The following is a 25,720-nucleotide window of genomic DNA, read 5'->3' on the forward strand; positions in this document are numbered from 1 at the left end:
TGGGGAGGGGAGAGCAGGATCCGGCAGCTCAGGGAAAGGAAATGGCTTAGAGTTGAGGATTGACTCTGGATCTAACTGCCCTGCCTGCTGTGCTGTCTCTGGCTTTGGACAGCAGCAGTCACCTCTGCTTGGTGAAGTCGAAGCTTTCAATGTGACTGTGACTTAAATCGAGATGTTGAAGCTTTGTCAGTTTCTCCAAACAGCCAGAGACCAGCGGCAGGATCTGCAAGTTCCCCTTGATATGGAGGTGGATGAGGGAGAGGAAGGCGGCAGAACTGATGTTGCAGAGGTGCTCACAGGAGTTCACATTGAGAACTAACTCTGTTAGCGAGCTCATGGTGCTGATGCTAGGGGGCAGTGCGCTGATGTGGGTTTGAGTTAGGTCCAGCTTTTGGAGCTTGGTCAAGCACTGAAATGTGGCAGCATTTAGGTTTCTGAAGTGCCATAGTTGCAGATAGAGATCCTTGACAGAGATATTACAGAGGCCTTGTGAAACATTCGGGCTTATGTAGGGCTCTTTTTCCACACCATGAAATGTTCCCAACCAAAGGGTCTGGGCTGTGGAGTTCTGTATCCCTGCAAGGACTCCAGGGATGTCAGTGCAACCCCCAAAGTCCAAACTGTAGAAATGGGACTGGAAAGCTCCAGGTTCAATGTATAAAATATTGTTGCCTTTAAAGATGAGAGTTATATTGCTGGTCTTCTGCAGAATGCTGGTGATTGCTCTTATGTTCATTTGAAAGTCAAGGTATTTGAGGTTTTGAGTTGGAAAGTTGGGAGGGAGCTGCAGTGAAGAGATGTGGTTGCTGCCCAAGATGAGGGTATTCAAGCTGTCCAGATTTGTCATTGGAATAAAGGATATACTGGTTATTCCTGTCTGCATTAAGACAAGCTGCTTCAGGGACTGAGGGCCAGCAAATGCTGTGTCAGACAGAAACATGAGCAGATTTCCGGTCAGCACAATTGTCTTCAGCTGCCTGTTGTTGTGAAAGGCGCCTTCATACACCCAGTTGATCTGACACCTTGAGAAAGCAACAGAAACCAGCATCAGTGGCCTGTCTCGTAAAACTCTCCTGATATATGTGATAACCCAAACTGCACTTCATATCTGAAAAAAACCCTCATGATCAGTTGCCTTCACCAGGATAAAAGTGTATGTCTTTTCCAGTGATGCTTGCCTGATATTTATAAGGTCACATTTAAATACAGGGTCCTGGTGAGAAGCTGTATTACAGCAGAAAAACCTGCCCTGAAATGATGGATGTGAGGAGGCATTTGCGGAAGTTAGGGAGACATGAGTCTTTTAGTGTCCAGCTTAATAAAATGAAAATCTCTTCTCCTATAGAAAAAGTTGGGCACTTACAAGGACCAAACATGTCTTTCCCTAGGTTTTAGGGAACAATATTTTTATAGAAAACTGAATAAAAATTGCTCTAGCAGCTTTGCTGGTCTTAGCAGTAATATTTGGAAAATGCATATTTCACCCACTGTCCCACAAATGGTTGTCACTGGAGGAGAAAACTAGATATTGCCCAAGCGTATCAATCTCTGCTTAGCAAAATACTTCACCAGTTGTCTGCAAGTGTACTGGTGGTTTCCCTGTGAAGGCAGGGAGATGCTGCTCTGGTGTGCTCCAGAAGCCTCCAGCTCTGGGCAGGAGCAGGGGGTTTGACCAACATGATGTGCAAAAGTGAGGATGCTCTCCCATACCTTGTTAAGTCCAAGTAGAGAGAGACTTCAGCTCAGAGAAGGTTGAATTCTGGAGGGAAGGGAGCACATTGAAGCTGAAGTCGAGGATTTCAGTTGTGACAGGTAGTTTTTCAGGAATCTCCCTCAGTCCTAAACCTTCACAGCTATAGCTTTTATTTACTGTAATCTGTGGAAAATATATAATGAAACTGCAAGAGGTATGTATTGTGAATATAAATAGGAAACTATGGTACTTTAAAAAAACAAACAGAATTTTGAATTATTTAAAAACATAGCAGCCAGAACCCTAGGAAACCTTAGCATAGGCTTGCAGTGCACAGCCCTGGGGTTTTGTGGAGTGTGTTTTTAAAACAAATGCCTTGAATCTCTCTTGTACTAATTTGAAATGTGTCTCATCTGTAGTACTTTCTTATCGAAGTTAGCACATATGAGGATTGTTTACTGTTCTGGATGAATTATTAATCCCTAAGAAAGAATCCCCACAAGGTAGTTTTAAATTCTGAATTTCATGAGTCTTGTAACAAAGCTTATTCTAAGACAAGTCTTATGAAAACCTTGCAGACAAAAGGTGAAAAAGAGTCAGTCTGGGAATATTTCTAGAAGGAACATGTCCAAATTAATTGGATCTGAACTGCGGTTACACTCTACAGCAAGAGGATGGCGTGAATGTTTAGCTCAAGCTAGACAAAGATCATATCTGATACACCAAGACTTCAAAATTTCTATGAAGGCTTTTCAGTTTCAGTGAAAATAAATTGATCTATTATGTAGAGAAGTTTACTCTGTGGATACCAGGGAAGTTGATTAAACATGCCTGACCTGCCTTTGCCTGGTGATGGCATGAAAGTCAGCCAGAGCCTGGGACTATCACATGCAGGAAAATGCCACCCTGGAATAGCCTGCTGTGGCTGCTCAAGGCAGAGGAAATGCTCAGAGCATCACAGTCGCCCCGACTGCTGAGCCATGATGAGGAGCGTGGGCACAGCCAGCGCAATGCCACCCTCCTCCTTGCCCAGCCCTGCTCCCAAAGAAAGGGCAAGGAGAGGGCCTGCCCTGGGTGGTTATGAGGCCAGCCTGAGAGGGATGGGGTCCCCAAGGCCACGTGGGAGCCACAGCTTTGGCAATATCCTGCCAGGAAGCTCTGAGACGTTCTGCTTGCAAGGTAGTAAACACACATATTGCACAGTTGGCCAATCTGACCACAGGGGTCCTGTGCATGGCTATCTCCTAGCTAAGAGAAGCGCTATTTAAATTACCCGCACCAGTGACACAACATACACCCTGCAAACTTTTGGACCTTTACAGCACTTAATGAGAAGCATATAGTCTTTTGACTGAAATAGCAGCTGGAGCCATGCTTCATGCCTAGATCACTCCATGTTTTAATTAGATTCAAAGCTATTCTATTAGCCCGAGGAAAGCAAGCACAGGCCATGGGATGTCCAGTGAGAAATGCACTTGAGCCTAGAGTCTGTGATGAGCAGGGGACAATGCAGGTGTGTGCCCTGTGGGGTGGGAGCACACGGCCCGCCAGGGTTTTGTTGAGGTGCATGCGCATGGATCCTGGGGAACAATTCACAGGGTTTGGGTCTTTCTGGCCACGTGGGACCATGAGTGTTTCAGACCAAACCACGTCTCTGCCTGTATGTGGCTTAGGAGATGCAGGCAGGTAGCGGAGGCACTTGGTAGCCTCGCTGGAGAGGGAAGAGAAGTATTTGTTGCAAGCCACAAGCTGGATACGGTGAATGCTTTCTTCCTTTCCTTTACGCGCAAATCCTGTAACCAAAGGGTGCTGGGGAGTGCAGGGGGAGCAGGCAGTGCAGCCCAGCAGGCGAGGCAGAGAGATGCCGGCAGTGGTGTGGCGGGAGCTGGGAGGCAGTAGAAAGGGACTGTCAGCAACAAAATGCCCCATGTGAGTTGTGAGTATGGCTCCTCTGCGGTTCCACTCCCCCCTTGGCACGTTGGGGCCTGGCTGGAGCTCAGCACAGGGGGGATGGCACCAGGTCCGGCACCAGCAGGGAAGGACATGCCAGTACTGCCCACGGCTGAGCTGCCCTGCATGTGGGCACTTGGCATAATGATGTGGGGGACAGCAAGTCAGCCTGGTACCTGTCATGATAATACGTGGCTGTAGCACAGGGACTTGGTTCTAGCCTAGAAGCACCTAAATAGTAGAGTGCTGGTAACTATAGAAATGGCAAAATATAGACTTAGAAAAGCCAATGCTTTCAATACTGATAAGCAAAGAAGAACCTGTGGAGTTGACTGCCACAATGTGCAGTTCAGACATAAAAAATGTTTAGCAGTCACTATAAATGAGAACAGTGCCTATGTTTTACCATTCAAATAAAATAGCAAGTGAGCTCTCTTCTTACGCTTCGGGGCATGGAGTGGCTCTCATGGGGAACTGAGGAACAACCATCACCTGGGGGATCCTGTTGTACATCTCAGAGCAGTCAGGGATTTGTACATTTAATTCAGTGAGGAATTTGCTATTGGCCCCAGCTGTGTGCTGCGTGGGACTGGGTTTCCATGGTGCTTCTTCCTTGAATCAAAATCCTTGCCTTTTTTTCCTTGTCTTCCACTTCAATAAAATAAAATAAAATAAAATAAAATAAAATAAAATAAAATAAAATAAAAATCTTATGGGTCAGCCTTTTCCCCTGCCCCTGGAAAAACCCTGGTACTTTCTTACTATTCTCATGTGGTATTGCACATCAACCAAATGGCAAATAGTCACACCATCATCCCACCACCATGTACAAATTCCTGTATGGAGAGCACAGCATAAGAGACAAAATTCCTTAGATCTGTCCTCTTTCTAGCTCTGATATCTGCTAAACACCTCTGTGAAATTTTATTGTCCTTTGAGCTCTCTGGGAGGTGAAGCGTGGTGCTGGTTTGATGGGCTCCCAAAGTCCCCAGGCAGCAGCAGGAGAGAGCATGAGGGTGCACGGATGTGCGGGTATGAGGAGGAGGGACAGTGACCAATGTTCCTGAGCACATCTCAAGACACACCCGCCTTATTTCTCCTATAAAGGCCTTCAGATTTCCTGAGAGAAAACCCTCGTCAATTGAAAACAGTCGGACATCAGCAGGCAAGTATTCAAGTATTCACCAGAGACCAATCCTCTATGTACGCGGCTCCTGTATCTCGAGAGAGACCAGCAACTGTCACTCACCTCTGTGCACATCATCTCTGCAGCACTAGACACTTTGCAGCTAACGCAGGCTGTTGTGAAAATCAAAAGGTATCAATCATAAGCCATTACAAAGTGAGGCAGGTTGTTAAAATGGATGATCTTGTGCTACCTTCCCTTAATGAAAGGGAGATAGATAGAGCAGCAAAGGTTAGACAAACTGGGCGAGCTGGCTAGAAAGCAGATCGTAAGGAAAAACATGCTCACTGAACCTCCCAGGCTCAGTGTGAGCAAAACAGTAGCTTCGGACTGAAACCGCAAAGCTGAAAAGAAATAGTTCAATCTAAAAATGAACTATTTTCCTCTTGTATTTAGACTACAGGTAACGATCAGTTTTTTGGAGGGGAACAATATTTCTAACCATCTCTAAGATGGGCACATGCACCTGCAGGCGGGAGGGGATCCCGTGCCAGCAAAACAGGAGTGTCTGGTCCTCACTGCCTGGGACGGCACTGAGTGCTGGCTCTAGCCAGCCAGCTGGACCTGCCTATTTTTTCCTTTTTTTTTTTAAATGGCTAAGTTGTTAGCTTGATAACTTTGTTTTCAGCAGGTTTAACTGGCCCTCTTTCTTCATCACCTAGTAGAGAAAGGCATGATGAAAACATACTGGACTCAGCAAATGTGCCCCGGCATGATGGGGAAAGACTGGGCAGGTTGAACCACGGAGCTGATCGCAGCCCTGGTAACTCAATCAGTCAAGCTTCAAGCAATCCAGACGCCATCTGGAGAGCATCAGCCAGCTCCGCATTTGCTGGAAATCCTGCTCCCCCTGCAGCTGGTAGCAAAAACTTCAGAGGAATTTGTTGTTTGGGATGTTTGCTCCTTTTTTATTTTCCATTTTTCATGCTAATGCTTAAAGGCTAAGGCTCTGCATGTCCCCATCCTCCCTGCTGCGCTTTCCTGACTGGCAGCAGCTTGGACTCACACTTGCACCCTATGTCTTGTTTCTGGCAGGCTATGAGCCCTAGCAGCACAGATGCTTCTTCAAACCACATGTACCAGAAACCTCGAATTTAAGATTAATGTGTTGTTTTGGAAGAAAAGTCCCTTAAATTAGGAGGGGATATCAACTGAAACTAATCCTGCCTCTTCCTGCAGTGCAAGTATGTTATTATGTGTCATGGAATTTACATGTGACAACAGGGTAGAAATAATTCCAGAGATTTTTTTTTTTAGGGGAGGGGGTATTTGAGGAAACGGGAAGCTTTATGATGCAAATAATGAATTCCAGGGCCTGCCTCAATTTTAGGTAATGAAGAATTCATTATGAAATTGGTATCGGATGACTGAAGTGCCTCTTCTCATCTATGTGCACAAGCAATCGCTGAGCTTAGTAAAAATGACTAATGATTAGAGGTGTCTGAATTATTCATTATGTGTGCCTATCTGATTAATTTAGCTCTTTGTGCTCCTAAAGAAGCAAAAGGGGAGGGGTGAGAGTTTATGGCAGTAGTCAGCAGGAGACAGCACCGGATGGGAGGGAGTTTCGTGCTGGGAGGAGGCTTTGCTGCGAGGGCTTTCCCAGGCTACAGCCCCTCTGCGACCATGGCCACAGCACCCGGGGATGTTGCAGACTGATTCACCTCCCTGGTTAAACAGAGCACGCTCCTTTTCTGCATGTTTTCTTTTTATAATAATGATGGTGTTTGCTGTTCCTAAGTGCTTGGTGGATCCTTTCTCCATCACTGCATTCAGGGAGGGCTGTAACACCACAGGGGTCCCCTCACAAGTATTTTTCTGTTCATAATTTTACTTTCTATGTACTTAACCAAAACTCTTCCTGCTCTGATGGGAAATTTAAGAATGTGTGAACACCAGTGGTAATAATTGGCTTTAGTGCAACAGTGCTTGTTGATGAGCATTCGTGAGGTGGTGAATGCTGCTGGGGGGGGGGCAAACAAATTGCTCCAGCACTGTGCCACCCCACAAACAAGATGCACTGCCCCTGCAATAAAAAAGTCCCCTGGAAAGGACTGTACATCCCCCTGAATTTCTCCATTTTAACCTGATTTCTGAGCTAGACAGGAGGAACAGCTCATGAGGCTCACCAAAATGCAGGTGAGTCATCCATAGCATATGCCCACGAATGGTGGCCCTCCCCCCACTTAAAAACCACTGACACGGTGTCAGTTCTAGCAGTGACCATGACAGTGAAGTGCTGGTATGTTCCTCAGCCTGGCTGAGTGGCACGGATGTGGGCATCGTCGGTGCGTGCCTTTGGCATGATGATGAAGTCACGGGATGCCAATACCCACCCCCGCTGCAGAAAGGTGGGATCCTGGGTCCTGTAGGAGCCTCTCCTCCCAGGCAGGAGGATGGCTGGTCAGGTCGAGGGGGATATCCTGTCTGGTGTTAAATCTGCACAGCTAACCCTACATCTGGCCTGGCCCGGCCTGGCCCTTGTGTCGGGAAGGGCTCCCAGTCAGAGCGCTGAGCACATCACTTCCAAAAAGCCTGGCCCCTAAGGAGTGCCACAGGTGGGATGAACCTGGGAAATTGCTCCTCTTCCAGGGAGGCTGTGGAAAAAAATGTGTAATGAGTGTAGGGGTAAGTGGGGATCAATCCAAGAAATAATAAAAAAAAAAAAAGTAATGAGTTGTATATATTTTAAACAGACTTTAGCACCTTCAAAATTCCTATAAGATGTTAATTCTCTCTTATTTAAGAGGTGAATCGTGTCATTCTCTGGGTCTTCCATAGCTCAGAAGAAGAAGGGATTGGCAACCCAATACAGCAGAGCTTCCAAAATACTTGTCTATACAAGATCAAAAGATTAAAATAATTTTCAGTCTTTTCCTTCAAGCACAGATTTAAGGATTTTCCTTGTTTGGCATTTTCTTTGATACCACAAACAAGAGAGAGAAACCCAAATGATTGCTTTAAATGCTGGATGTTAAGAACCCGGACCGGGGTTTGCCTTGAGGCAGTGGGATTTGGGCTGTGACTGCTCTCCCACTGCAGCTGCGTGATGCCCCAAGTGGAGACATGGCAGCCAGGGAGCACCACCTGCCTTGTTCTGCCACAAACTGGCATTTTCCAGCAGGAAAACCTGCGTGGGCTCTGCTGCGGGTGCAGGAGGTGCTGCACACTCAGCCTGTGCTGTGAGGAAAAGCATAAAACAAGATGATGCAGCAAGAGCATAAATCAGCTGCAGGGAGAAAAAGCTGCCATAAAAAATGTCAGAATTTACCAGACTTTATGTGAAACCCCTCTGCTTTGTGCTGCAGCAATTGATCTTTTCAAACCCTAAACGAGGGCAGGAGACAGAAGCCAGATGTGCTCTCCAGCCCGTACTCTCTGCGCATATGAGCAACATCCCTTCACCTGCCCTTGGGGGTGGTGGGGACAGAGGCTGCAGGACTGCACCTGTGACGCCCTTCCCAGCTGGGCGCCAGCCCCTCCAGTGCACGTTTCTTGCAACTGGGGGCTGGGCTGCAGCATCCCCCCACCGCAGGGATTTCTCTTCCTCTGCTTTGCCACTGCTCCTTGGCAGGGGACCAAACCACCCACTTCTGTCCTCTGGCATTGATGGTTAAGGTTAATGCTGCAAGCACACCGCAACTTCAATCTGGCATTTCCATGACTTGAGCAAACCATCTGCACAGGTAGTGACTTAGATGCCTCTTGAAAAAGAGAGCGAGCGTGACCAGGGACACGACGTGAGCACTTTGTATAGAAATATACCAAATGAATAAAGTGAGTGCTCCCCTGGCTGCCCTCTCCATGGGTGGTTTGTTCTCACATGGATTTTATTTGAGGCAGCTTTCAAAAGGATTCGTGGCAAATGGGTACCGTGTGCCAACAGAGGTGCTCAGATGGGGCACTGCTGCTGTGCTAGGTCCTGGAACCCATGGGCTTGGGGGGTGGGGGGCACATTGATACTATTTTTTTAGTAGGCAAGATGAACAAACTTTCAGCTAATGATCACAGCTTGCTAGAGGCCATGGGAATGCCAGGCTTCCTGGCTCCCACATCTGCAGCCTGCACTCTGCGCGTCAGCCAGGAAGCTGGGGTTGGCCATGGCGAAGCCACTTGAAGTCCTCCTACCAAACACAAACCAAAAATAGTTAGGAGAAAGGCGCTATGCGGGAAGGAAATTGCTGACAGGAATTAGCGACTGATTAATTACTGATGTCTTGTACATCCGTGTTTCATCTGCAAAGGGGGATGACTCCTATGCTCTTCCTGGAGATACTGTTTCTGTATAACTACTGTTGTTGTGTTATCCTCCTTGAATAGCTTGTGGTTTTTCAAAAACTCAGAAGATGTTTTGAGGATCTCGGTGCTGGAGGCCCATGTTACGCTGTGAAACAGCTGTAAGACTTTTTCCTATTTCAAAAATACAGCCTCTGTTCCCTGCTAAGCAGGCAAAATAGCCAGTATTCTTGCTCCCCATGGACTGTAACAGTAATATCAAGCCAACATAAAATGCAGATTTCAATGATTAGTAACAAGCTGTTGTTTTGCCCTCCCGATGATACAGACAGAATCTGACAAGCTGGGCTGTGCAAGTCTTTCACGCTAGATTTTAGACTGACAAGTGAGAAATCTGGTTGCATCAGTAAATCCAACTTGACTAGCAAGCAAAAAAAATCAGAATTAAAACCGTCCCAAGCTTCTCCTTTCCTCAGCTTGTCTCTATTGGGTGTAGCTTGGCATGGTTTCGGGGAAAAGGAGCTTCCCAGCCCTTGCATGGAGAGGCTGGACCAATCCCCGGGAGTCACATTTTTGTTGGGTTTGGTTTGCTTTGGCTAGCAGCAGATATTAACCTTGCAATGGGAGGAAACTGGGTAGAGATAAAGAAAAAGGGCCAAACTGAGGGAGCTGGTGTGTGTTCAGGCTATTTAAAGAACTTTTGGCACAGAGGCTTTGAAATGACAAAAGAGCATCTTAAAAGGAAGTCCTGTTGCTAAGTGACGTTAATTGCTGTATATAAAGCTCCAGGAAGAGAGGAAAGAAATCTCTCCCCCAATTTAAAGTAAGAAATGCTGGTAAGGAGGACACATGACCCAGGCACCATAGCTGTGCCCGAGGTGGGTTGAAAGTGTCCCAAGCTGTGTCCTGGCTGAGAGGGTTTCCATGAACCTTTGGTGCAGGGTGGCCACTGGTGAGACTGTGTGGGCAGGTGAAAGCCACCTCTCCTCCACCTGGGGGTTTTGAGAGTACTGAAACACAGCAGGCTGCACCTCTGATCAGTGTGGGTGAGAATAATGAGAAATACCCAAAACTGCCATAACGAGGAAAAAAAAAAGTAGGTTGTGAGTACCTTGGCTGTGTTCAACCATATGGCTTGGAACCTGAAATGATGTGTCTCTGTGTGCTTTTGATTGCTCCAATTCACTTCTTGGGTTTCTTTCCTTTTTCTCCCCCATTCATATTAACAAATTCCTATCTGCCCATTTTGCACCGATGGTCTTTGCCTGACGAGCATCCATGCAGCTGCCGAGTAATATCCTATGCTGGGTACTACTGCATGTGAGGTAACAAGGTAAAAAACATGCAGCTCCAGTTGGGAATATATTGATGCCCAAAATATATTTTGCCACAGGGCAATGTTGGTTCCTTCCATGTGGCTCTGAAGTCCCTGTCCTCGCAGCGATCTTTCCTTTATTGCCAGCGATATTTCCTTTATTGAATCCTTGATTGATCTGGTTTGCTGAGGGGAGAACAGACAGACTTCACTGCTAAAATTCAGGGTTTTGTTCTCAGTGTGGCTGCTGGGAGCTGTGGTTGGATGCTGCTAATGAGCTGTTTCTATCAGATGGTTTTGAAAGGGGAAGTTCTTACCACCCAGCCGGACTAACGATGTGAAAATGAGGCGAGCTGTCCTGCAAGTGCAGGGTGATCCCATGGCGGTCCTTGCTGGAGCTGTGCCTCATCCACCTGCTGGCCTCAGTAGATACCAATGACCTGGAGCCCTGAGTCACTTCTTCCATCAGATAGTTGCTCCAGAAATCCTGCCCACTCTAACACCTGCTTTCACGTATTTTTTTTTTTTTATATGCACCAAATACCTAGTCCCTCTTTGCAAAGGTACATGCAAAGAGAACAATTTGCCAAATTTTTAGACTTGATGAGTTTGTCAGACCCAGGTCAGAAACAGCCTGGTTTACTCCTCAGCTCTCTGAAAGATTGTTGGATGAATGTCCTACAGTATTGCCAGGGGTAACTGTCTGCAGATCGGTGATTAGTCATTTGAAAGTGATTTTGCTCAGCAACACAGTCTTCAGCAAGGTTTCATTGCCATCAGAGAAAGCACACCAGAGCTTTGCACTGTGGCTTGGCTTTGTATTAATTCTTCACATATTGCTATCCCTCCAAAATATCAATTGCTTTGATATTAAAGCCATAAACGAGCAATAGCATTCTCTTCCTTTTTGCAATAAATTTTTTTAAAAAGTGAAATGCTCAAGAGACTCTACCCTGGTGGTTTTGGGCTCTCTTGGGGCAGCTGGGAGCAGCTGAACAACCACCCCACTATTTGTCCTGTAACGGGGAGGGCCTGGGGCAGCTAATCTCCCTAGCCCCAAAAGGAAGGGGTTACCAGCAAGTTGCGCATCTTGTTCCCGTGGCCAAGCTCCATCCTCCAACAGGCAATGATGACGAAGTCTCACCAGGATGGTGTCGGCCAATAGTCAGTGCTTCTTCTGGCACCAGGGCCCATTGCCTAATCACACTTGCAGTCAATTATAGGTTTTTTCTGCTTGGTGTAGTTATATTTTCCTTGCTCTAATTTAACTTCGTTCCTTATTTTGTTTTTGACTATTCAGAACAATTGACCCTTTCCTCTGCATAACATCCTCCACAGCATCCATGGGCTGTTGGAGCTGCAGCCCCTGTTCCCTCCACTGCGTTGCTTTGCTGAGCATTCGGCTCCAGTGGCTGTTGGTCAGGGCCATCATTTCCAGCTCGTGGAGACAAAAGCATGTTTAAAGAAGTGTTCCCAGTAGTTGTGTGAATTGTAGTTTGTCATGCTGCCATGCTGATTTAAGCTGTGCTGCTGTCATGGTTTAATCCCAGCCAGCAACTAGGCCCCACACAGCGACTCGCTCACTCCCTCCTGGTGGGATGGGGGAGAGAATCAGAAGAGTAAAAGTGAGAAAACTCATGGGTTGAGATAAAAAACAGTTTAATAGGTAAAGCAAAAGTTGTGTGCACAAGCAAAGCAAAATAAGGAATTCATTCACTATTTCCCATCAGCAGGCAGGCGTTCAGCCATCTCCAGGAAAGCAGGGCTCCATCATGCATAATGGTTACTTGGGAAGACAAACACCATCACTCCAAACATCCCCCCCTTCCTTCTTCTCCCAGCACTATATGCTGAGCATGATGTCATATGGTATGGAATATCCCTTTGGTCAGTTGGGGTCAGCTGTCCCAGTTGTGTCCCCTCCCAACTTCTTGTGCACCCCCAGCCTACTCACTGGTGGGGTGGTGTGAGAAGCAGAAAAGGCCTTGACTCTGTAAGCATTGCTCAGCAATAATGAAAACATCCCTATATTATCAATCAGTCAACACTGTTTTCAGCACAAATCCAAAACATAGCCCCATACTAGCTACTATGAAGAAAATGAACTCTATCCCAGCCAAAACCAGCACAGCTGCCCGGGGCAGAGACAGGTTTCTTTCCATCTGCAGCACTCCATGGGATGTATATCAGAAGAGTCGGTCTTAAAGAAACAGAAGGGGTTGGGCACTGGCCCTACATTTTAATAAACAGAGGCAGTTCCTGAAGTACCTACGTGTTGTCATTGTGCTGGTGTGACAGAAATAGCAGTGTCTTTCAATATGCTGCTGTTTGTGAGCGGTAAGCCTGCCCTGGCCAGGGTTTGCCTGACCTGATTAAATGATACAGGCTGGGAGGGGCAATAGTACTGTATAGATGGTCTTTTTTAGACGTGAATAGAAATAACTCTTTGGAGGAGGATGGTGGGGTGAACAATGGCAGAAAGTGAAATGCCTGTTTCCAGATGAGATTTCTGAAATTCGCCTACCAAATTATCCTTTTACTTAGTTTTACCACTTGTCTCTTCTGGTTTTCAGCTGCCTAACCAGCACATACAGCAATGTGTGGTTTGCTACTGGACCAAATGCTGCATTATCTGGCGTGGAGGAGTGATGCCCAGCAGTGCGGAGCAGGCAGGGGCTCGGGGAGGTTCTCGTTCAGAGACAAAGGGACAAAGGGAAGGGGAAGGAGCTGGAGTTTGTAACAGATTTAGTGGGTTACCCACTGCCAGAGGAAAATCTGGCCAGTTACTCTGGGGACCCTTCCTTTAACCATGACTGTATCTAGATTTTCAGTTAATAGCATTTTCCATGGCCTTTCTTTTCTAGGTCCCATTTCTAGACTGCCATCAGCCTGGACCTCATTGCAGCCAGAGGTATGGGATTTCTGCAGTGTACACTGCTGTGCCTTTCTGCTGGCATCTCGTGGGAGTGACCTCCAGCTCTCATGCCTACATGCTGAGCAGGTGCTGTTTGCTAAGGCACTCTGGGATACCCTGAGCATGGCAAAGCAATGCAGAGCTCCCCTGAAGTCCAAGGGGTAATTCATCATCTTAGCATTATTTATATGTTTGTGTACCTTACAGCTGAGTGGTTTCACCCAAGGAGATTCTTGCATCTGTGTTCAGTAGTCTACACTGGTGGCTTGCTGATGTCTTATGCAGGTCATGGGATTTTTGTCAGACCTCTTAAGCCTGAAAGATTTTGTATTTTCTTAGATGGTTCTACGTGGTGGTAACAGTGCAAAACCAAAAGGATATGTCCTTGATGCTAAAATCCACTTCTCATCTCCCCTGTCCTCCAGGACATGGATTAGACAGACTTGCAAGATAGATAAACTCTGTTATCAAACGTAAAGGGTAAAACTCAGAGTACAGATACACAGGAGAATAAATCCAACTGTACATTAGAAAAGAAGGAGTAATTATTATTTTAAAATGTAACCCATGGATTTAATGCTGTGTACTTGCTTCATATTCATTATTTAAAACATTGCTTATCTAAACTGGAAACGCTTTCAAAGACAGGAATGTGTTTGAGCTCTGCAATACAGATGTTCTCTCTGATTTATGAGCACACACACAGAGGGGTACAGACAGATACTCCTGAAACAAGCTGCAAAACGAGAAGGGGAAACTAGATGATGTAGATGAGAAAGAAATGCTGATCAAGGTACAGAACACAGCTGTAAATTAACTGGAGGCAGGGAGTGACAGAGAGAAAAGGAGTCTCTTTTGGAGATGGTCTGAAGTGGAGCTCTGTGTGGCAGAGCTTGAAGCCACCACCCAAGCCCCAAACCTTTCCATGAGCTCTGAGCGCAATCATACAGTAACCGTGTAAATATTACAGTTATGTGTCAAAAGTCAGATAAAAATATACTGTTTCTGTTGGCTTTGTGCAAAGATTTTTTCGTTTTATTCAAACCTGCAGCTTGGAGTGAAACTCCAGGAGGGAAGGGACTAGCAAAATCCCTGCAGATGGGAACCAAAGCCACAGCTGGCACATGCATCTGAAGAGCACAGTGCCAACATTTTCCTACAGCTTTTCTTCCCGTTCGTTATTGTTTGCCCCCACTTAGGCTGCTGATTTCCACGAGATGGAGCTATTCTAACATGGCTTTGGCAGCAGCCTTCAGAGAATAGCACGCTACAGCATATTTTATTTTATTTCCATGACAATATTTCTGAAGCGGGTAGGCTTTTATGAAAAATAATTATCAAAAAAAATCCAACAAAAACTGCTGGAGCTCGATGCGCATTTTGCCAGGCTGCATTGTCAAGAGGCTCCTTACAAATGACCCCCCCTCCCCAAAATTGCTCCCAGGGGGTGCTGGTGTGTTGCAGAGCAGCTTCACCCTGCATTGGTGTGGCTGGTGGGGTGTGCATCCAGCCTCATCTCTCCAGAGGGCTTATTTTGCTGTGGCTAAAGAAACCCCCAATGTCCACTGTCCCTGCGGGCCACCCTGTGCATGCTCGGGGAAGTGGCCCCCTGACACCCACACTTCTCAGCCCACTGGGGCAGCTGTCTGCCTTCACCAAGTTGTGATGATCCCCTCATGTGGCATTTCTGTCCTTTTTAATCTAGTTTTTTAAACTAGCTCTGTCTTTTTCCACGTGCTGCCTTCTCCCTGCTCCAGTGCCTGCTCATGCCCTCTCCGCTTCACTCCCATCAGCCTTATTTCCCATTGAGTCTTACTGCAGATAAAAAAATCATGTGAATGCTGTTGTCCTGTGATGTATGTCTGTGAACCTCATAGCATGACCTGGCCTTCTACCGGGAGAAGCCAAGGAGCCAAGCTCCTTGTGCCCCTGTCGTTCAGGCATGCTTTCCTACTGTAGCTACTACAAACAGAAGCAGCTCAGGGAGAGGCTTTTATTTCAGGAGTTTCTCCAGGAGTTGTCAAAATTAGGGCCAGGTTTATATGCAATATTTATAATGCTTTAAAAGAGGGCAACCTGAAAATGCCTTGCTCGCTGCTTGCATTGCGAGCTGTTTAGGGCTGTGCTGGCATTGTCACAAGAATCTGGTGTTCTCTGTATGCTGCATGTCCATTTGCATGCAGAAGCTAAGCAGTATATCTGTGACAAGGTGTCATTGGCAATGCATGCCTGCCCCCAAGCGTGCAGCCGCCGCGATGGCCGGTGCGCAGAGCAAGTGGGCAGAGGTTTCCCTCCTGAGCAAGGGCCTGGGGTGCACCAGGGGCTCGTTCCTCCCCACTCCTGCCACAGCAGAGAGCCAACTACTGCTTCTCAGTGACACAGAGCCTGAAATCCTCACTGCCGCGGGAGTTGGCTAAGTGGAAACCACAGTAAGATAAATAAGGGTCAACTATATAGGGCAGTGGGTTGCCATTGCCAGATCTGGTAACACTGGACCTGTCCAAATTTCCATGTGAAATCTTAATTTGCAAAGACTGGAGTGTAAATGTGTTTGGTGGTTGTTTTGGATTTTTTTCAGTGTGCTTTAGCATCCCTCCTTCCCTACCCCCCAAGCCTGCACTTTAAAGTGGAGGGAACTTCAGAAGAAATATAAAAACCTCCTGTGAGTTCCCAAGCAGAGGGTCGTCCTCTTTCCAGGCACCCCTGGGGCAGAGTGAAACCTCTGGTGCATTGTTGGCACACTTAACAAGCACTGTCGGTCTTTTGCTTTTCAAGACCATGACAGAGACAGCGTCAGTGTAATTTCATTTTCTTTAATCTAAAGACTATCCTCCAGCAGCTGAGGAGTACAGCCAGGAGACCCCAAGGAACAGGCAGATATCAGCCAGCTTCTCTGCTGAGGAGCACGTTGCTGTGGTTCCCCTCGCTGAAGTTTGCTCATCTTTCTTCCCCTCTTGAGCCTACCAAAGTGACCTCCTTTGAAGTAATTCTGCTTGGGACGATTCGTTGCCACTATCCCACTTGTCCTTTCATGGAGTCCTAATACAGCTTCTTTAAACATAGCTTTAAAGGCCTAATTTTCATTAAAATGTGTATTTGTACATGTGTAGCACATGGTTACCATGCACCTTGATATGTACACTTGACATACTGGCCTATCTGGCTCAGGTTTGCACGTGTGAGTGGCTGCGTAGGTGCATAGACTTGCCACATGCGTGTCCAAATACAAGTGTGCATTTGAAATCAGCCAAGAAAACATACAAGGTGTTTGGGGGTGTAAACAGGTACAGTTTCTTGGGGGTGGCAAAGTGTCCGTAACTCATTATGGATTTCACTGCTGTGCAAATTCCCTGAGACCAATTGGTCCAGGTTCTGAGCAGGCTGATTGCAGCACATGGGAGTGCAGCGCATGGGAGCACGGTGTGGGCAATTCTAGTTCCAGAAGGAAGGGATGAGTGAAAAATTGATGTCTCCAGCAGCCATTATCTTTTGTCTGGCAGTTTCGTCAGAATCTGCTAACTTATGGAAATGGTATGGACCAAACCTCCAAGCTGGAAGGTATAAAACATCATCTTACCCAAAAAGCTTTTGAAGCATATCCAACAGCAGCTGGACTGCTGAGGCTTTCGTGCTTCCTGGTGTGATACAGGGGACACCCGCACTGTGACGGAGGAGGAAGGATGAGCACTCTCACCGTCGGCTGGGTAACTAATTTTTTTTTTTCTTTCATAAGTGCACGAAAAACATGACTTTTCTTTAAGTAGGTCACACTGGTGTGTGTGCGCACACACATGGGCAGGCATATGTGTTTCATAACAGGTTTTTGTGCTTGTGACTCAGAACTGAACTATTAAACCATAACACATGGCTGACATCTGGAATTCACTCAGACGTTTTTGTCATTCAAATATTGGTAGCCATGGTTTTCTACTCTCCTTTCCTCCAAAATGTAACTTTATTCTCAGCTCATAAAAAACAAAGGTAGAAGATTTTACTGAGCCTATTGGTGTCACTTGATCGATATATATAAAATATTTTGTCTGAGCCCGCTTAAAAAGCGCATATGTTCAGAGAGTTTGGCAGACAGATCTTTCTAAAGAAAGGCTCTACTTTGTCTTTAGATTTAAAATGATTGCTTACCATGAGAATATTCAGAAAATTGCATATTTTCGTTCTGTAAGAATCTGTGCTTGCTCAGAACACAAGCAGTCACCTGTTAGCTAGTAAATTGGGGTAAGAATTGCAGACAGATTGCCTTGGCATTTGAATCTAATTAGTTATGTTAATTCCTTCAAATGAACGTCTCTCATTTGGCTGGTTTTAAAGGAAGATTAAAACATGCTGGTATTTGCTGTAATGTGGAACAGTTTCTTACCTGTGTTTCACACTGTGCTGTGCGCTAGTCCCAGAGCTGTTTGCTGTGGGGTGGTATGCTCCTGCAGAGCTTAAAAATTTGCATTCTCCTTGGAAATATTGTGGAGATGCCAGTCAGAGTGTTGTAATTAAGGATGTGTTGAATCTCACATTGATATCAAGGATTTAATGAAAACTGTCATCTATCTGCTGCTGTGATGAGTCTCAAGCAAAAGGGGTGGATTGGGGGAATTGTTTCTGGCTCTGACTCAGAAAAGCATCTAAGCATATTTTTCAGTCCAGCCCTAATCAGGAAATCATATAAGCACATCCTTAACTTTGGGGACTGTCTGATTTTCCATTGACTTTGAGAAGGGTGTGTCCCAGATTCAGAGCTGCTTCAGGAAGAAAGGAGGAGGTACTGTTTGAAGCCTATACTGACCTCTCTCTCTTTGAGAGCAAGTATAGTATGTCTTCAAGGCACCCTTCTTTGCCTGGTGAGGAGCTGCAAAAGAGAGGTGACTTTGCCACTAAAGTAAAAGAAGGTGATCACGAAGGCTTCTGAGACAGGCATATGAAGGTTCGTTGCAGAGGCTTTCCAATCTTTGACTATCAGAGTAAAAAGTGGCAGTGGTGGTGCAGCACTGTGATGCCTTTGACTGTTGTAGCAGTGAATTAATGTCACTTGATGCAGGATTTTGAATTTTCTTCAGTGTAAGGCCTCTCAGGTTCAGCAGTGAGGGCTTCACATGCAGCACATGGTCTATGGCACAGATCTGCCACGTATAGCTAACTCTGGTGATCACTTGACTATATGTGCCTGACCTGTCAGCTTTTCAGATATGTATTTTTTTGACTTTTTTTTTTTAAGCAGTTGTGTTTCAGACCTAGTCATATCTGTTCTATTCACAGTAGCTGGGTAAAAACTCATGTCAGTGCTTCAGAAAATGATATGTGCTCTGGGGTCTCTGACTGTTACTGCTATTTAGTAATCACACTGTGTCAAGAGGGTCTGATTGTGGCAGGCTGTGCTGTTTAAAAACATGCTATCTGGAAGAGCATCCTGCCCAGGGTCCTTCATCCTCACGGCCGCACTTTGCCACTGGCTGGACAAGGCAGACCCACACTGCTCCACTCACCTGTCAAGATTAAAGTGGAGTCCTTCAAACTCATATGGGTTGATTTCTTCATCAGAAAGCCCCTGGTGCTGGACATAGCCCTGAGCTGTATGCTTGTAACAAGGTTTTCCAGTGCATATGGATATATATGTTAATGCGACCCTGGCGGCTGTGCCCCGGACTTTGGTGAGGGCAGGAGGTGGCCCTGAGCAGAGGTGGTGATGGCCAGAGCAACACTGGCCCATCTGCAACCCAGAGCACGCGAGACCGCCTCAGTCCATCTTCCTGAGCTGATGTGCAAACGTGGCTGTGTTTAGCTGCTGGCAGCACTGCTAACTGATTATGTGGCTACACAAAAGTGCTGTGCTATAACCAGCAATTAAAACTATGCTGTCAGACTGTCAAAATCAATCTCAGTTTTGGATATGGCCAGACATGCTACTTTTTTTCTTATTATGAGGATTAGATTTTATTATTATGGTTATCTGGTGCTTCTGATTGTAAAATTCTGATTTCAGTCACTTTGTAGCTTTTGATAAAGCGTGAGTCCCTGAGTTGAGCACTTCCTTGCCTGATCTCTGGGTCAAGCTAATTTTGCTGGAAAACTTCAGCCAAAACAGCTTGGCCATTTTTGAGCACAAATCCTGGACTGCACAGAGGATGGTTTCCTCTGGTAATGATGTCCTGCAGAAACAGTAATTTTCCAATTAGCAAAGCTACTAACCACTTGTGCCTTGGGAAAGGAATTTGGGAGGGAGCTAAAAGATATGAAAGTGTTTGTATAAGTAACGAACTGTGGAAAACTAACAGCTCTAATCTTGAAGAAGAGCTAACAAGCCGATAAAAGGGAACACCTTGGCACCAAAGATTGGATGGTGGCCAGAGAAGCATGAAGTCTGATAAAATTGCAGTAACTGGGTGAAAGGTAAATGCGGCGAGGGGAGATCGCGACCACCAACTCAATTCAGGACCAAAAAGACTTGCCCCCCCACACCTGAAAGGAGCATGCATGCTAATTTACATAGCAAGCGAGGCTAATTTAAATACAGCAAACCAATAGTGTATGAAATGTTAATCACTAACCAATAAGTGTAAATTTAGGCGGGTTTATACTAATCATGTAGCCTGATAAATATGCTGTAGTTTTGTATGATGGTGTGCTTGATTTGTGGAATTACCACCGAGCACCCTGCGCAGAATAAAGCAATGTCAGCTCTCTAAACTAGACTTTTAGTCTTTCGTTTGGAGGGTTTTCTCAATTACGTGCAACAGTAAGAGCGAGCCACTTGCCTGCACACTTCAGGCGAGAAAGCTGGCTGGGCTGAGCCTTTTTATTGGGATGCACTTTCTATTGCTTTGAGGATATTTCCCTGAATTTGGCCAGATTATGTGCTTTTAAAAATGTGGTTTATTCAGGCTGAGTAGGAGCTTCCGAGAGCTCAATGGCTAAAACTCTGTGTCTTCTTGGTGCACCCCTTAATGCTGCCTGCGGGTGCACACTGTCCCCCAGGGCTCCCTGAGCTCACTGTGTCCTTCGGGGCGGCTCGGCAGGGCTGCATGTCCTGGGGCTTGCACCAGCCTGTCCCAGTGCCTCTGCCACTGACCAAAGCATACGCCGTCTCCACAGACCCCAGCACTGTGCTTCAGGTTGGGGATGGGTGATTTATGCTTCTCAGATCTGGGGTGGGATGGGAACAGGGGTGCTGTCTTTGAGTCTGGTCCCCACTGAGGCTTACAATTTTGGCTCGCTTCTTGTAAGATGAAGTTTATCACCTCCCATACCTCCTTACCCCTTGCCCATCTCCCAAGGCTGCCATGGAAATTAACATGTTGTTTCTGAAGCACTTGTGTACTGTGGTGGCATGGGAGAAAAACAGGCAGAAATTAATTAGTTTGTCTTCAGAGCAGGATTTTGAGGATTATAGAAAATAAGCCTGTTAAACATTAAGGAGAAAGCAGAATGCTCTGTACTGGGTCCTCACTCCCTCTGAGTACTTAATGACATGTTTTCACTGGAAAAAAAAATGGTATGATCATGTTAATTAAAGACTATGCCAGAATGCATATGTACAAGGGGGGTAATTGAAGGCTGCTGAATGTCTGCCAATTTGACATTACCTAACTAGCTTGATTTTTCAACCATAGTAATATTCTTGTATTTATTTATTTTGGGGGTATCATATGAAAGAAAAATATTTTAGCAAAATACCATACTGAGCAGAGTAAATTACACTGGTAGGGTTTCTTGTTACTCTGTGCTTGATGGAGACAATGAAAAAGGATAGTAAACAGAGCAGAGAAGCAATGGTGTGCGTATGATACATAAAAAGGTACTGTAACAGCAGTGATTTGTCTGCCATAGTAATGAAGTGTTTGGAATAAGATATGATTTCACAGCAAGAAATTATAGTAGAGATCTGCTGAGCTGAATCTATATAAAGATGGTTGTGACTTATCCACGTGAAACTACAGAAAAGGTTAAATCTTAATTTTATTAAAGGGTGAGTCACAGCAAACAGGGTCACCTTATGGCTTTTCTAAATTCCTAGCTTTCCTTGTCTCCAGCTTGTTATTTATTAGAAGCTGTTTCTCTGCACAGCTCTATGGACTCCCTGCAAATTCCATGCAGGCTCACAAATTCATGGTGCTAGCCCTCTTCCCCAGGCTTCTGCTCTTACTCTTGTACTGTGCTGTCGACCGCCATATTCAAAGACATCACTCTCTTTAATCTCTCTGGTAGAGATTTTTCTACCTCTGGTAGAAAAAGACAATACTGCCCCCCCCCCCCCCCTTTTGCAGCTGGGAAACCCTGGCACAAGAGTGTGTTGCTTGCCCAGCAAAATGGGATTGGATTTGTATCCCCAGATTTCCAAGTATCTTAGACCACTGGCTCCTAATCTGCTCTCCTCCATGACTTTGCTCCACTCTTTCCTTGGGATGGCAGTCGGGCACCCTAAACAACTCATTTCTCCACTCCTTCCTTGAATTCCCCCGTGCTCTTCAAACTTCCTTTTCTGAACTAGGTCAAAAGCTTTGGCCTTTTACAGGCAGTTTCCACTCAATTACTTCTGCTGGAACAGCTCTGAGGAAAGAAAAATCTGATTAAAAATAGGAAAACCAAACCACACACAGCATAATTAACCCAGAACCTGTTGGAAGGTCAGCTGATTTTTAAGACTATTTGTAACCATTAAATTGGGCAAGGGCAGACATGCATCATTACTTCATTGCCCTGGTTGCCTTTGATCTCCATTTGTCCTTCTCCTGTTTGTTTATGCTCTTTCATGCCTTGCTTCAAAGTAGACTGTAAGGCCTTTGGGGCAAAGACCAGTGGTGTGGTGGTAAATGAGAAGGACAGACTGACTCCCTTGTCTGCTGGCCCAGTCTTGACTGTGGGAAACAGGTGAATGCTGCACTGCTGACAGTAAGGAATGGGGCAGTTTACCCATGGCCACACCATGACAAGTTTGCCTGAGCAGCTTCTCTGGATCACCCGGTGGCCAGAGGAGTAGCTGCTTGGGGCACCTGTGCACCAGCCAGAAGCCAGCCTGGCCAGTATTGTGACCTGTTACTGACCAGAAACCTCATCCAGGGGACATGAAAGAATCTGCTCTTATGACCAAAAAAAAAAAAAATCATAGAAATGTCAGATATTTGTAGCTTTAGCTTTTGTATTGTTTTCATTTCAAGGGGAAGTTTGCAAAGAGTTTCAATTATTCTCTGCAGAGGCATTGATCTTCAAGACACTCTTGAATACATAGTTATTGTCAGATTTTACACAGACACAAATAATAGTATGAGGAAAAGCCAGAGATAAGGTAAACAATGGGGAAATATCAAAAGATTATCCTAGAAATGTATGTTGATTTTTTTCATGCTTTTAATTGTGTTTAATGCTTCAGGGAATAAACCTTGCAAAGAAGCTGTTGTAATGCTGTTGTAATGCTAAATTAGGGAGGAACGGTTGCGAGAGAGCCAGGTCTTTAACATCTGGCACAATGCAAAAGCCCAAGCCAAATCAGAAATGCCACTTACAATGCAAATATCAAACAGCAGAGCACTAATAGCTCTATTTCCCTAAAGACTAATCTCTAGACTTTGTTACAGTGATCAGGGGATATCTTACCTTTTCTTGACCTTTTCCTTTCCCCTTACTTGATTTTTGTCTCTGTTACTTGCTGTAAGAAAGAACTGCATGAGTACCTTAGCACTTGACTTCTTAAAAGTGTTAAAGATGAAATGTGCTGAAGCCCTGAAAGTTGAAGCAGTGGCTAATGATCTTTTTTTTGGTGTCCCTCGGGGGTCCATATTGGGACCAGTACTGTTTAATATCTTCATCAACGACATAGACAGTGGGATTGAGTGCACCCTCAGCAAATTTGCAGATGACACCAAGCTGAGAGGTGCAGTTGACACGCCTGAGGGATGGGATGCCATCCAGAGGGACCTGGTCAAGCTGGAGAAGTAGGCCCATGATGTTCAGCAAGGCTGAGTGCAAGGTCTTGCACCTGGGTTGGGGCAACCCCTGGTATCAATACAGGCTGGGGGATGAAGGGATTGAGAGCAGCCCTGCAGACAAGGACTTGGGGGTACTGGTGGATGAAAAGCTGGACATGAGACAGCAGTGTGCGCTCACAGCCCAGAAAGCCAACCGTATCCTGGGCCGCATCAAAAGAAGCGTGGCCAGCAGGTCGAGGGAGGTGATTCTGCCCCTCTACTCTGCTCTGGTGAGACCCCCACCTGGAGTACTGCATCCAGCTCTGGGGTCCTCAGCACAGGAAGGACATGGACCTGTTGGAGAGGGTCCAGAGGAGGGCCACAAAAATGATCAGAGGGATGGAACACCTCTGCTATGAGGAAAGGCTGAAAGAGCTGGGGTTGTTCAGCCTGGAGAAGAGAAAGCTCCAGGGAGACCTTATTGCAGCCTTTCAATACTTAAAGGGAGCTCTTAAGAAAGAGGGGGGCAGACTTTTTAGTAGGGCCTGTAGTGATGGGACAAGGGGTAATGGTTTTAAACTAAAGGAGGGTAGATTCAGACTAGATATAAGGAAGAAATTTTTTACGATGAGGGTGGTGAAACACTGGAAAAGGTTGCCCAGAGAGGTGGTAGATGCCCCATCCCTGGAAACATTCAAGGTCAGGTTGGACAGGGCTCTGAGCAACCTGATCTAGTTGTAGATGTCCCTGCTAATTGCAGGGGGGTTGGACTAGATGATCTTTGGAGGTCTTTTCCAACCCAAACCATTCTATGATTCTATGATTAATGTGAGGCTTCTTCATTTGGGTTGGCAAGTTCCTTGGGCACAGGTCTTTGCAGCTCTCGCCAATTATGTATGATGGCTTATGTTTGAGAAAATCTCATCCCTCATTAGTGATATCTTTATTTCTAACTCTCTCACCATAAGTAGATAGGAAAGACAGGACTGGGGGTTTATAATCTGAGGGGAGGTGTAGATGAACTCATTAGCAATAAACCTGCCCTAGTAAACATGGAGGCTGGAAAACTGGTGAATCAAAATGGAAGACTGTTGTGAGAGGTTAGGCTGAGGTTGGTTTTTGTCCACCACTACTCAGCATTTTCATAAAGTAGAGATGAATTATTAAATTTGTAGATGACACCAACATGGGAGTGCTGTGAGCACATCTCAGGAGGGATTTGAATTCTAAAGGATGGCAATGAATTAAAGATTTGGTCTGAAAAAGGATGGCATAACTCAGTAAAGACAAGTCCAAGACTGCTTTTCCAGAAGTAATGAAATGAATGGGCACAGGTAAGGAAGTGCTAAATGGGCAGGAGTTTGGCAGAAAGGAATCTGGGGGGATGTAGTTAGGTACAGGGTGAACATGAGGCAATGTTATCCTCCAGTTGCAGGGAAGGGGGGGGAAATGCCATTGGGGTAGCAGTACGAGCTGTTGGAGGATGCACTGAGCCTGCAACTGGACAGGCCAGCTTGAGAGCTGTGTCCACGGCAGAGAAGCTGGGCACAAACTGGAAAAAGTCCACAAAAGAGCAATAAGAGTCCTCAGGGATGCAGCAAATAACATCTGATGATGAAAGACAGGGCTTTTCAGTCCAAAGAATGGGAGACTGAGGAAGGAAGAGAGAAATGGTTTGGTGCTGCAGGAGTGCCGCAGAGTAAGTGAATGGCAGTTTCAAATAGCAGTGAAGAAGTTTCTGGTTTGAAAATGGGAAAAACTTTCTTCTTCAACTTTTAATGATGGTGAACTGTAGGAATAGTATTCAAGTCTTCAAGAATAATTGGGAGAAACATCTCTCAGTTATGACACCAGAGCCGCTGATTCTGCCTTGGGACAGTGGGAAGAAGTACATAGCTTTTCAAATCCCTTTGAGCTATATACTTCTACGATTCTACAACACAAATATTTCAAAGCATTTTGCACTGAGCAAACTGAAAGTGAAGATAACCTGGCTTCAGATTTATCTTGCTTGGTATGCTTAGCATCAGGTGGTAGAGGGGGTGTTGGTTGACAGCTGCCTGAACATGAGCCAGCAGTGTGCTCAGGTGGCCAAGAGGGCCAATGGCATCCTGGCTTGTATCAGGAATAGTGTGGCCAGCAGGACCAGGGAGGTGATAGTGTCCCTGTACTCGGCACTGGTGAGGCCGCACCTCGAGTACTGCGTTCAGGTTTGGGCCCCTCACTACAAGAAGGACATTGAGGTAGTAGAGTGTGTCCAAAGAAGAGAAATGAAGCTGGTGAAGGCTCTGGAGAACGTCTTATGAGGAGCAGCTGAGGGAACTGGGGTGGTTTAGTCTGGAGAAGAGGAGGCTGAGGGGAGACCTTATTGCTCTCTACAACTACCTGAAAGGAGGTTGTAGGGAGGTGGGGGTCGGTCTCTTCTCCCAAGTAACAAGTGATGGGACAAGAGGAAATGGCCTCAAGCTGCGCCAGGGGAAGTTTAGGTTGGCTATTAGGAAAAACTTCTTCACCGAAA

General features: G+C 45.9%; 1 protein-coding gene across 1 annotated transcript in view; it reads right to left on the minus strand.

The window, feature by feature from the left end:
* Positions 1 to 118: 118 nt before the first annotated feature.
* LOC309601737 (CD180 antigen-like) overlaps positions 119 to 25,720 on the minus strand; it is a gene marked incomplete at both ends in the record, with an annotated part of 135,655 nt that continues 110,053 nt past the window's right edge. The window contains 3 exon segments of the mRNA XM_082334900.1: positions 119 to 1,022; positions 1,711 to 1,729; positions 1,732 to 1,876. Coding sequence (XP_082191026.1) covers positions 119 to 1,022; positions 1,711 to 1,729; positions 1,732 to 1,876 — 1,068 coding nt within the window.

Source organism: Platalea leucorodia, assembly GCF_965183815.1.
Source record: "Platalea leucorodia genome assembly, chromosome: W".
Classification (NCBI taxonomy): Eukaryota; Metazoa; Chordata; class Aves; order Pelecaniformes; family Threskiornithidae; genus Platalea; species Platalea leucorodia.